Below are 11681 nucleotides of genomic sequence, written 5' to 3'. Positions count from 1 at the left end.
ATATATATATATATATATATATAAAGGAACTTATTGATCATATGCGTTTTGCTCCATTTATTATTATTATTCATATCTACTCAAAATACATCACTTTAACATGGAATTTCTACCCATTAACCAGGTATGATATCCCAGTTTTCGTATAATTTTTGCTACCCTGGTAACTATTAACATATTTACATTATCAAAGTTTTTTCAACCAAGATAATATTAATATATACATAAATTATGGGCTTCCCTCAGTTTCCGTCTACCAAATCTAATCACAAGGCTTTGGTCGACCCAAGGCTATAGGAGAAGACACTTGCCCAAAGTGCCACGCAGCGGGACTGAATCCAGAACCATGTGGTTGGGAAGTAAGCTTCTTACCACACAGCCACGCCTGTGCCTATATAAATTTTTCAGCAAAGTATTTACATGTGTGTGTGTGTAAGATTTAAGTATATGGTTTAAATTAGTTTCTTAGAGATAATTCACAAATAAAAAAGATATTTTTATTAAATCATTATATTAATTATATACATTTACAATTAAAAAAAAAATAAAGAAAGAAGACCAAATAATTTCAGAGAACTTGAAACCATTTCCTTATCAACAAAAATAAGCTTATAATATCAACAACAATTTGGAATTTCAAAAGTTGAATAATTTTTACCATCTTACCATCATTTAAAACAATGCTCATTTATCATATACAGCAGCGTTTCCCAACATTTTTATTCTTGCAGAACTCTTGAAATATATTATACATCTCAGGGAAGCACTACATAAAAATGATTATGTTTCTTTATTAATCCTTTTGTTTCTCTTTACAGTACTTTTGAAATGTTGGAAGTGGGAGTGATGTGTTGAGTCAGTAAGATTAGAAAGTTTGCCTTTCTTGAGAACGAGACACACTAACTGGTTATTGGAGATTGGACCAATTCCTGTAGAGACTGAGGAGTATAATTATGCTAAATAGCATAATTATACATAACTTTTATGATTTAATTTATAGTTTTAATTTAAAATTACTGTCTATTATTGAAGATATGTTAAAAAAAACTCTGTCTATTAGCTTATAATAGATATTGGCAATTTCAAAATGCACTCTAAGGTGTATATAGACATACAAGTATGTGTGTATAAGCATATGTATGTATACATATATATAATTTTGAAGGGCAATTTTATAGGGCAATTTTATAGCGGTAAACATACTGATGTTCCTCACAAAGAAAACTTATCGAAGAAATTTAAAGCTTTCAGATTCTTTATGAAACCAAATCTAAAAGAATGAAATCTAAATTGTAGAACCCAATTTATGAATTAATAATTATGAAGAAAAAAAAGCCTTTCATAAAAATGATGTTGAAAAAGTCAATGGAGCATTAAATAGTATTTCTAAATCCGATCAAATTTATTAAAATATTTATTCCATACAGTCAACTGTAAGATGATTACTATACAATTTTTTTTTTTAAATTACAATTATAGAGTCTTTAAATGCTAAGGTTGAAAATATTTCTTCATATATGTGTGCATCAAAGAAATTACATGACACAAAAAAAAAAAAAATGGGAGAGGCAGACTATTTTAACTAGGAAACTTTGAGAATGAAATAATTCTATTGAAAATTTTGATGGATTTGAAACAGGTACCTTCAGTAATTCTGGAAGCTCTTACATCCATGTTTTGAAGTTGCAGCTGTTTGGTTTTTTTTCTGTGAAAAACACACCAAGAATAGATCATCCTTAGGTGGTAAACTTTATTTTACTGCTTGAGTAGCAGCACTTCAATTATCTGAATGTTTGCAAGACTAATTTCTATAAAGCTCTACAAAAGTTACATAAACCATAATTTTTTTCTCTTTATTTTATTTTCAGCATAAATATTTTATGTTTTTTTTTTTTTGTTCTTTCTTAACATAAAATATCAGGTAACTGATTCTCCTGTTTCATAACTAGATTTAATGGAGGAAAAGATATCACAATATTAACTCTCTAAAAATGAAAAGAAAAAAAAAAAGAAAAAAAAAAGAAAAAAAAAGAAAAAAGAAAGAGAAAATAGCAGATGACAGACATAACATAATTTTGCAATAAAATATATTTCCCAACATTTTTTTCTAACTCACTTATCAGCAATTTTAGAATTTAATATAAACACTGAAATATATTCATTTAAAAAAAACAAAAAAATGAAACTCATTGGATCATGAATAAACACTGCATTATATTCTTTAGTTTCTTGCTAGAAACTAATCTATATATAACCTTCAAAAAAAGTTTTTAAATATATAATTTGAGGAGAAGTTATAAATATTTCTAAAGTTAAATATATCTACCTGATATTCAGGTTTGTTTATATCAATTGGGGATATTACAGTAAAGGCTTTTTTGGTTTTATGATTGAAAGCCCAAGGTTTGTCCATTTCTGCTTTTAGCCAATATCGGATGCTGCCATGTTTACCTTCAAATGATGTGGCAATGCCTCTGTAATATAAAATATAAATAATCAAGTTATAGTGAAAAAATATTAAAAGCTGCAAATATTTTCATTAAAAACTTAGCAGCAGCTGTATCATAAACATCGCTATGATCATTTTAGAATTACTTTTCCATATTTGGATAGGTCAAAAGAAAGAGACTAGGACAATGGAACAGACGCTCTTCCAGATGCCAACCCTCACCTATTTCCAAGCAGAGTAATGATTATTGAATTACAAACAACCCAAACATGGTTACTAGGAGAACTAGAAACAAACAACATGGTTTGAATGACCTGTTATTTACAACCAACAAACAGACTTAAAGAAAGAGGGTGGGAATAAAAAAAACACATTCACTCATACAGACATATATAGATGCAGGTGTGGCTGTGTGATAGGAAGTTTGCTTTCCAACCACATGATTCTGTGTTCAGTTCCACTGAGTGTCACCTTGGGTGTCTTCTACTAAAGCTTGGGGCCAACCAAAGCCTAGTGAGTGGATTGGGTAGATGGAAACTGAAAGAAGCTCGTTGTGTGCGTGTGTATGTGTGTGTTCCCTACCATTGCATGACAACTAGTGTTGGTGTGTTCACATCCCAGTAACTTAGCAGTTCAACCAGAGAAACTGAGAGAATAAGTACCAAGCGTTAAAAAAGAATGAATACGAGGGTGGATTCATTAGACTAAAATTCTTCAAGATTCCTAATTCCTTTCGCTGTAATCTAAAGAGTAAACCAGATGAATCAACAGCTTCAGATTTTTATTCTCACCCTCTCATCAAAACACGAGTAGTTATGTAGCTCATCTACAGCAAGAAACCTGCTCTTCTCCCTTCTTTCATGCTGTAACTCCTCATTTCCTAGAATAACGCTACCCCACCCCACCACCACTGGGGTTGTAGTCTTACAAACTGCATGATGTCCTCACTAGTGCTGGTGGCCATAAAAATAAATAATAAAACAACATCCAATACACACTGTGAAGTGGCTGGTGTTAGGAAGGGTATCCAGCCACCACAGAATCCAAGCCAAAACAGACACTGGCACATGATGCAGTCCTCGGCCCCACAGATATGTCAAACTGTCCAACCCATACCAGTATGGAACATCAACATTAAATGATGACGATGATGATGAAGTAAACTTAGCAGGATGTAGATAAAATGTGTAATTTGCACCTTAAATTACTAACTAAGCCATTTATCACAAAAATTACCAGCCTGTCTTACTGCTTAACAGGTTCTATATGAAGTATGGAAATTATTTTGATCAAATACCAAAGTAAATGGGAAAAAAAAAAAAATGTAATTTAATTCTTATATAATTAAGGTGTGCACATGAAAGTTTATTTGATACAAGACTACTGTCAGTTAATATGAATGATTTACAAATCAGCTTTCTCATCAAACATCTCTGATGTCATTTAAGAGTTTCTATGAGCTGAAACTGAAGTCTAAAAACACAAAAGTAAAAACAACGTGGAATCATACCGATATAATATGAATAGTTGTTGCAATGTCAATGTAATTAACATTTGAGTATTTTATTCTTGTTTAAAGTTTGGGAGTATAATTTCAAAATGAAATTAAAAATTATAAATGAAATTTACAAATTAACGAGGAGGCAAGTATCTAAACAAGCTAAATTTAACACAGTTTATCTAATTCAATTGGAATTGCATAGAATGATGAAAGATATAACTGTAAGTCATTAACAAATGACAAGTCACTTCAACAATTTGCAGTATAGCTTTATTAATAATTGAAATAGTAGAAATGTAAATAAATATTTGAAAAAAAAAAAAAGTCTTGAGTACATTCTAATACTTTCATGTGAGAAATGCACAAGAATGCTTGACCTAAATCAGCATTGTTTTCATTACAATGGCAAAGCATACTGATGCAGATGAAACTAAATGTGAACAAGATAAAGAAATATCAAATATATAAATGTCTCATTTGTAGACAATATTATGCAGGAGGACATTTTAATATCTACAACTGAGAAACTTGCAAATCTGCTTGACCTAAATCACTATCACTTTTATATTAAAATAAGAATAGGTGGTGGAGTATATGGATGTAGACAAACTAAATGTGAACAGGACAAAGAAGATATAAAATGACATTTAGAACTGACTGGGATGGTGGAAAATAAATGATCAAAGAGAGAGATTAAAAGCAAAGCAGATTTGAAAGTTTTATTTAACTCATCACAGAAAAAAACATTCCTGACACTGAGCATTAAGAAGAGCATCATGCATAGCAGCAGAAGTACTTTCTGAATTAATTTAGAACTGTCAGCTTTTTTATCTAATAGAGTGGTTCAGTTCCTAAACTCATATCATTGAGGAATCCTAGCATTCCCAACATCACAGAAATCATATTACATGGACAGTACACACCTTAATTTTAATAAGACATTATTAATAAAAAAATAAACTGTTTTAAAGAGAAAAATTGTATCTACAGGGTGTCCCAAAAGTCACTGATGGGTTTCAATTTTTAATAACTTCCTTAACTTTACAAATAAATGCATGAAATTTTGATACAATATAAAGGACATAATGCAAATTAATATGCACAAGTCAAATTTTGCAATACCACTACATCACATATGAAAAATGACATCTCTTAAATGGCAGCCATTTTCGGCTTCACATGCCCGTGCTCTTCCCAAAACTTGCACCATAACACCCTAAAGAGTTTCAGACCCCACTTCTCTGATTTTCCTATTGATGTTCTCTTTCAGTTGCACCAGGGTCTCCAGTTTGTTGATGTAAACCTTCTCTTTCAGGTATCTCCACAAGAAAAAATCCGGGATAGTCAAGTCTGGGGAACAAGAAGGCCATTCAAAGTAGACCTCCTACATAGTTACAGCAAGAGGGAGCAACTGCTTATATCGCAAGAGAAACAATGCAGTTGCTATGGTCATGCTTTTGAGAGAAAATAATCTCTTGCTACAGCAATATCAACTGGCCTTCATGTTCCCCAGACTTGACTAGCCCAGATTTTTTCTTAAGGGATACCTGAAACAGTGGGTTTATGTCAACAAATCGGAGACCCTGGTGCAACTGAAGAACATCAATAGAGAAATCAGAGAAGTGGAGTCTGAAACTCTTGAGGATGTTATGGTGCAAGTTTTGCGAAGCCAAAAATGGCTGCCATTTAAGTGATGTCATTTTTCATTTGTGATGTAGTGGTGTTGCAAAATTTGACCTGTGCATATTAATTTCCATTAAGTCCTTTATATTGTATTAAAATTTCATGCATTTATTTGTAAGGTTAAGGAAGTTATTAAAAATTGAAACTCATCGGTAACTTTTGGGATACCCTGTATATATAAATATAAAAATATTTACTTTGAAAAGACTGAGTACCAATTCTTTATGAAAGAAAGTTTTAGGAAGATTTTCTAAACCCTTTTGACACCAAGTCACCCTGATTCTTCGATACAAATTTCTTGTTTTAACCCTTTAAAATTTAAAGCAGACAGAGGAAGCAGGAAAGAAAGGGAAATGATATGCAGGTGCGTAGATTGTTAAGAATGTGTGAGAAAAGATGACCATAGTGTATGGGGAGAGAGATGTAAAGCGATAGGAGCAAGTCAACAGGATGTTGCTCAGGAGAGAGGGAGTGATAATTTAGTCGCTCAAAAAGATGATCAGTGTAAAATGTAAGTGGAGAGCGACAATGTTAAGAATGAAGGATGAATGCCAAGTGAAGAGGTTATCATAAAAAGATGAGGAAACATTGTGCATTCATTTAATTACAGCAGTAAAATACTGCAGTTTGGCAAGTGATGGACAGATCTATGATAGAAAGACAAGGGATGGTGAGGAAGGCTTGATGAACAGATTGGGCAAGAAGCCCAGTAATGTATATAAAGATGATACTTTGAGGCAAGATACATGGCTATCCCAGCAGGAACAAGAGAAAGGATAGTGGAAATCAGGTGAAAGGGTTATACTCTCAAGGTACAAGAAAGTGAATAGAGAAAGAGAATAGGAGCAGAGAATCAAGGAGGTGAAAGGAGAGAGACAAGTACGGGGAATGTAAGGACAATGTGTGATATACACATTTATATATATATATATATATATATATATATATATATATATATATATAAGGTGAGGTTGGAGAACAATATAATAAAACTGTAGATAGATGAGAAATAGTGAGATGAAATGAAATGTGGAGGAGAGAGAGAGAGAGAGAGAGAGAGAAGATGCATAGTAACAGAGAACAGATGGAAATCCAAAATGGAGCATTGGTGGAAGATATGAGAGGGTGTTCAGGGGAAAGGGAACTGTCAGTGGATATACAGTGGCAAGGGATGATGTTGGGAACACAGGATGAGTGGCAGAGGAAGTGATTCCAAGAAGTGGGATTACTGGTAGCTCAAAAAAAAAAAAAAAAAAAAAAAAAAAAAAAAAAAAAAGGAGGAGTATGTGCAATTATGTTCTTGTATAGTTACAGCAGCTGAGAAATAGTGCCATAGTTAGAAGGGTGAGTGTTTCTTGGAAGTCTTGACAAGAACATATGTAATGTGGAAGTATAGACATTAACAATGTGCTTCTATGACATTTTTACTGAGATAGACAGGTCCTCTCCTGCACAGTGAATCATCATTCATCTCAGTCCTTTGTCAAACCCTCCATGAAGCTCAACAACACCAAAGTCAGGCTTCACTACTTCATCCCATGTCTTCCTGGGTCTCCTTCTTTCATGAGTTCCATCTATATTTAGAAGTTGGCATATCTTTATACAGCTAGTGTCACCTATTTGCATCACATGATCATACCGACACAGTCTTCTCTTTTGCACACTACATCTAATGCCTCTTATGCCCTATTTTTCTCTCAAAACAAATTTGCACCTTGCTGTATATGTACACTGACATTGCACATCCAGTGAAGCATGCTTAGCTTTGTTTCTTACTAGTCTTTGCATGTCCTCTGTATTCACAGTACACATTTCACCACCATGTAGCATTGCTGCTTCTACACAAGCATCATACAATCTGCCATTCACCCTCTGAGAGAGGCCTTTCCTTACAAACAGAAGAAATGGCTCTCTGAACTTTCTTCAGCCAGTTCATATTCTTACTTTCAGAGCATCCTTCTAATTAGGTAATCTAAGTAACAGAAAATGTCTACTACCTCCAAGGATCTGGGCATTCAAGAAATGTGATATGCATGCTGTCAGCACAACAGGTTCTATTCACAAGAAACTGGGTAACTGATGACTATGGTAGAAGACACTTGGTGAAGGTGTCATGGAACTGAACCCAGAATCACATAGTTGTGAAGCAAACATTTTAACCATACAGCCATGTCAACAAATGAAAGTAGATGAATAGAATGGAGGACAAAAAGATTCATAGAGATCCTATTTAGAAAGAGTAAAATAATATCTTTAATGAGTATGAAATCCTTCTATATTTCTAATTAATATTGAAATAACTACTAAAAACTTTGGTAATTATTGATTTAATCAATAGAAGACACCAGTAAAGATATTACAGAAACCGAGAGAATGAAGGGAAGGAGGAGCTTTCCCTAATTAATTAGCTCACCGAGACAGCATTATTATCTATCTACCTTGAAATTAACATGAAAATCAAAATGTCATCCATAAAGTAGTTACAAGGCTTAAATTAAAATATTTTTCCCTTCCTCTTTTTTTTTCTTTTCTTTTTTTTTTTTTTGCTTGTTTCTGATTCAAACACCGTGTTTAATACACCCATTTGTTTCACACTCAAACAAAACCAAACTTGTCTAAACAGATACAAGGACCTTGACAATATTAATAATCAATATTAAATCAACAAGTTTAATGATCAAACAGACGAACTGGATGTGTTATTTTCTATCTCTTATCACCATGACCACAGTCTTTCCTGATAAGTGTACAATAATAATAATAATAATCCTTTCTACTATAGGCACAAGGCCTGGATTTTTTGTAGGGAGAAGGACAAACAATCACATCAACCTCAGTACTTGACTGGTACTTAATTTATTGACCCTGAAAAGATGAAAGGCAAAGTTGACCTCGGTGGAATTTGAACTCAGAACATAGCGACAGATGAAATACCACTAAGCTTTTCACCCAATGTGCTAATGACTCTGCCAGCACACCACCTTAATGATGATAATAATGATAATCCTTTCTACTATAGCCACAAGGCCTGAAATTTGGGGAAAGGGACAAGTTGATTACATTGATCCTAGTGTTTCACTGGTGCTTAATTTATCGACCCTGAAGAAATAAATGAAAGGCAAAACTGACTTCAGCAGAATTTGAACTCAGAATATAAAGATGGACGAAATGCTGCTAAGCATTTTGCCCAACATGCTGGTGATTCTGCCAGCTCACCACCTTAATAATAATAATAGTAATAATTCAGTCTACTAAAGGCACAAGGCCTGAAAAATTTGTGGAGAGGGGGTTTGTTGATTATATTGACCTCAGTGTTCCACTGGTACTTATTTCATCAACCCCAAAAAGATGAAAGGTAAAGTCAACCTCAGCAGAATTTGAACTCAGAACCTAAGGACAGACAAAATGCTGCTAAGCATTGTACCCAGCATGCTAACGGTTCCGCCAGCTCGCTGCCTTCAAATAATCCTTTCTACTATAGGCACAAGGTCTGAAATTTGTGGGAGGGGGATAGTTGATTACATCAACTCAATACTCAACTAGTACTTATTTTATCAACCCCAAAAGGCTGAAAGGTGAAATCAACCTTGACAGAATTTGAACTCAGAACACAATGATGAGCAAAATATCACTAAACATTTTGTCCAGTATGCTAACAATTCAGCCAGCACGCCACCTGAATAACAATAATGGTTTCAAATTTTGCTGCAAGGGCAGCAATTTTGGTGGGAGGGGTTGAATCGATTACATCGACCCAGTGTTTCACTGGTACTTAATTTATCAACTCCAAAAGGATGAAAGGCGAAGTTGACCTCGGCAGAATTTGAACTCAGAATGTAGCAACAAATGAAATACTGCTAAGCATTTCACCCAGCATGCTAACAATTCTCCCAGCTCACCACCTAAATAATAATAATAATAATAATAATAATAATAATAATGCAAGGTAGCTCTTCTTTATGGGATATGATTTTGAAAACAGAACAACAGCGCATTTTCCCATGAAGTTTCCTTGTAGATCACATATTTTATATACAAGAGTATAGAAAATCTGTGCAATGATTTATCGGCAAGCTCTAGTCACTTACAAGACATCTCGTCAAATATCATCAATCCAAATCTATAAAATTAATATCTCTTGTTTCATATAGATTGTGACTATCTATCATGACTAGCAATGTGTGATATCAATTTTTTTCTTTTTACTGTAAGCAAGCTATGAGGAGTTGGTTGCTATGGTCAAATCTTAGCAACTGCATCTTGCCTGTTGCTTCTTCAATATTGAACACTCTTTCATTTATTTATTTATCTGTCTAGTTGTATGGCCTCAACATGTATTACTTTCTCACTGTTTTCAGTAACTGGACTGTAGCCATGCTGGGGTACCACCTCCAAGGTGAACACCAGTCTTTTGAAAAGGTACAAATATAAACATACACATAAACAGACATAGATACAATATATACATACAGTAATACGTCACTTTACAAGGACCCACTTTATGGGACCTCGGGTTTATGAGTTTTATTTTATAATAAATATAAAGACCCAAATTTTGAACAAAATGCAAAAGTGTCTACCATCATAACAAATGCTTCTTCGTGTTACTAAGAAATTTATATAGAGTGAAAAAAAGTTTCTAAACAAACAACTTTAGACTTGTATACTGTCAACTTAATGTGACAGTCCCAATAAGGGAATCATACTGCTGCTATCTAGCCCTAGGAAGCTGGACCGCTTCCTGTCGGCCTTGACACATTTCCTGTGTCCTTATGTTTGTGAGGGGGAGACAAGCACCTCCACCCAGCCTAGTCTGCATTCAGGGACATGTTTCTGAGACTTTGCTCATCATCAGCCTGAAGTAGCATGACCATCTGGCTGAAGATGCCTGTCAACCTCTCACAAATATATATATTTCTAGTGAAAACACATTCACTAATTACAAAAATTAGAAATGATCTAATTATAAATCTCAGAGAGAGACTTAAGCAGCAGTGTTACAGTAAAGCAGTTGTATACTGTCAACTTAATGTGACAGTCCGTTTTTTTAAAAAAAAGAGATCCACAAGTCCATCTACGAGTGCTTGTGTATCGACGATCGCGACAACAAGTGATGATGTGCACAAGTCTAGTGCGAGTGAAAGTGATTCAGAAAATGATTATAATAATAATATTTTTTATTATAAATGATCATGACATTCTTTTTACTTGACATAAAATATTCTTTACATTCTACTGTTGTTTTATTGCCATTTATTTATGATTATTATAAATTTTATAGGTAGAATATTTTTCTGAGACCGAATTACAATTTATAACATTGCTACCATGGGCAATTATTGCTCTGCTTTATGAGTGGTCTCCGAGAACAAATTAACTCAAATATCAAGGCATTACTATATATATATATATATATATATATATATATATATTATATACATGCATATATCACAATTGTTTCAACATCCCTTTTTCCATGCTTGCATAGATCAGACAAAATTCATTGAGGCAGATTCTCTGTGGTTTCCTATGACTGAATAACTTTCCTGTCACCAGCTCTCTCACCTGTTTCCAAGCAAGATGAATATTTCCCCCATGTACAGATGTGTTTTCATGGACGATTTGAATGACACTGCTTGCATGACAGTGACACACATTTACAACTACTGGGTGACGTCAAGACAAGGAGACGCTAACATATACACACACATATATACATAAGTTTCCAGCTATCAAATCCACTCACAAGGCTGTGGTCATCATAGGGCTATAGTAGAAGATTCTTGCCCGCTGTGTGTGTGTGTGTGTGTGTGTGTGTGTGTGTGTGTGTGTGCGTGCGTGCATATATATATATACAGTCTGTTAAAGTCTGTCATACTGGCCATGATGAAGGGAAATAGCCCCGAAACTCGAGTCACCTTTATATATTTATATTTATATATTTGATCCTTTATATTGAACACTCAATATTTCATCTACATTCAATACTTTATTTCATGGTGCCATCCATTTTTATTTTATTTTATTTTATATATTGTAATATAAATA

At 33.7% G+C, this 11681-nt stretch overlaps 1 protein-coding gene across 1 annotated transcript in view; it reads right to left on the bottom strand.

The window, feature by feature from the left end:
- The window catches only part of LOC106868835 (arrestin domain-containing protein 3), an 89449-nt gene that overhangs the window by 32549 nt on the left and 45219 nt on the right, over positions 1-11681 (bottom strand). Inside the window, exon 3 of the mRNA XM_014914261.2 lies at positions 2327-2474. Within this exon, the coding sequence (XP_014769747.1) occupies positions 2327-2474 (148 nt within the window). The remainder of the gene's footprint in view (positions 1-2326; positions 2475-11681) is intronic.

Source organism: Octopus bimaculoides, chromosome 4 (genome assembly GCF_001194135.2).
Source record: "Octopus bimaculoides isolate UCB-OBI-ISO-001 chromosome 4, ASM119413v2, whole genome shotgun sequence".
NCBI classification, from domain to species: domain Eukaryota; kingdom Metazoa; phylum Mollusca; class Cephalopoda; order Octopoda; family Octopodidae; genus Octopus; species Octopus bimaculoides.
Note: the sequence above shows the minus strand (reverse complement) of the source record. Positions and strands in the feature narration are given on the sequence as shown.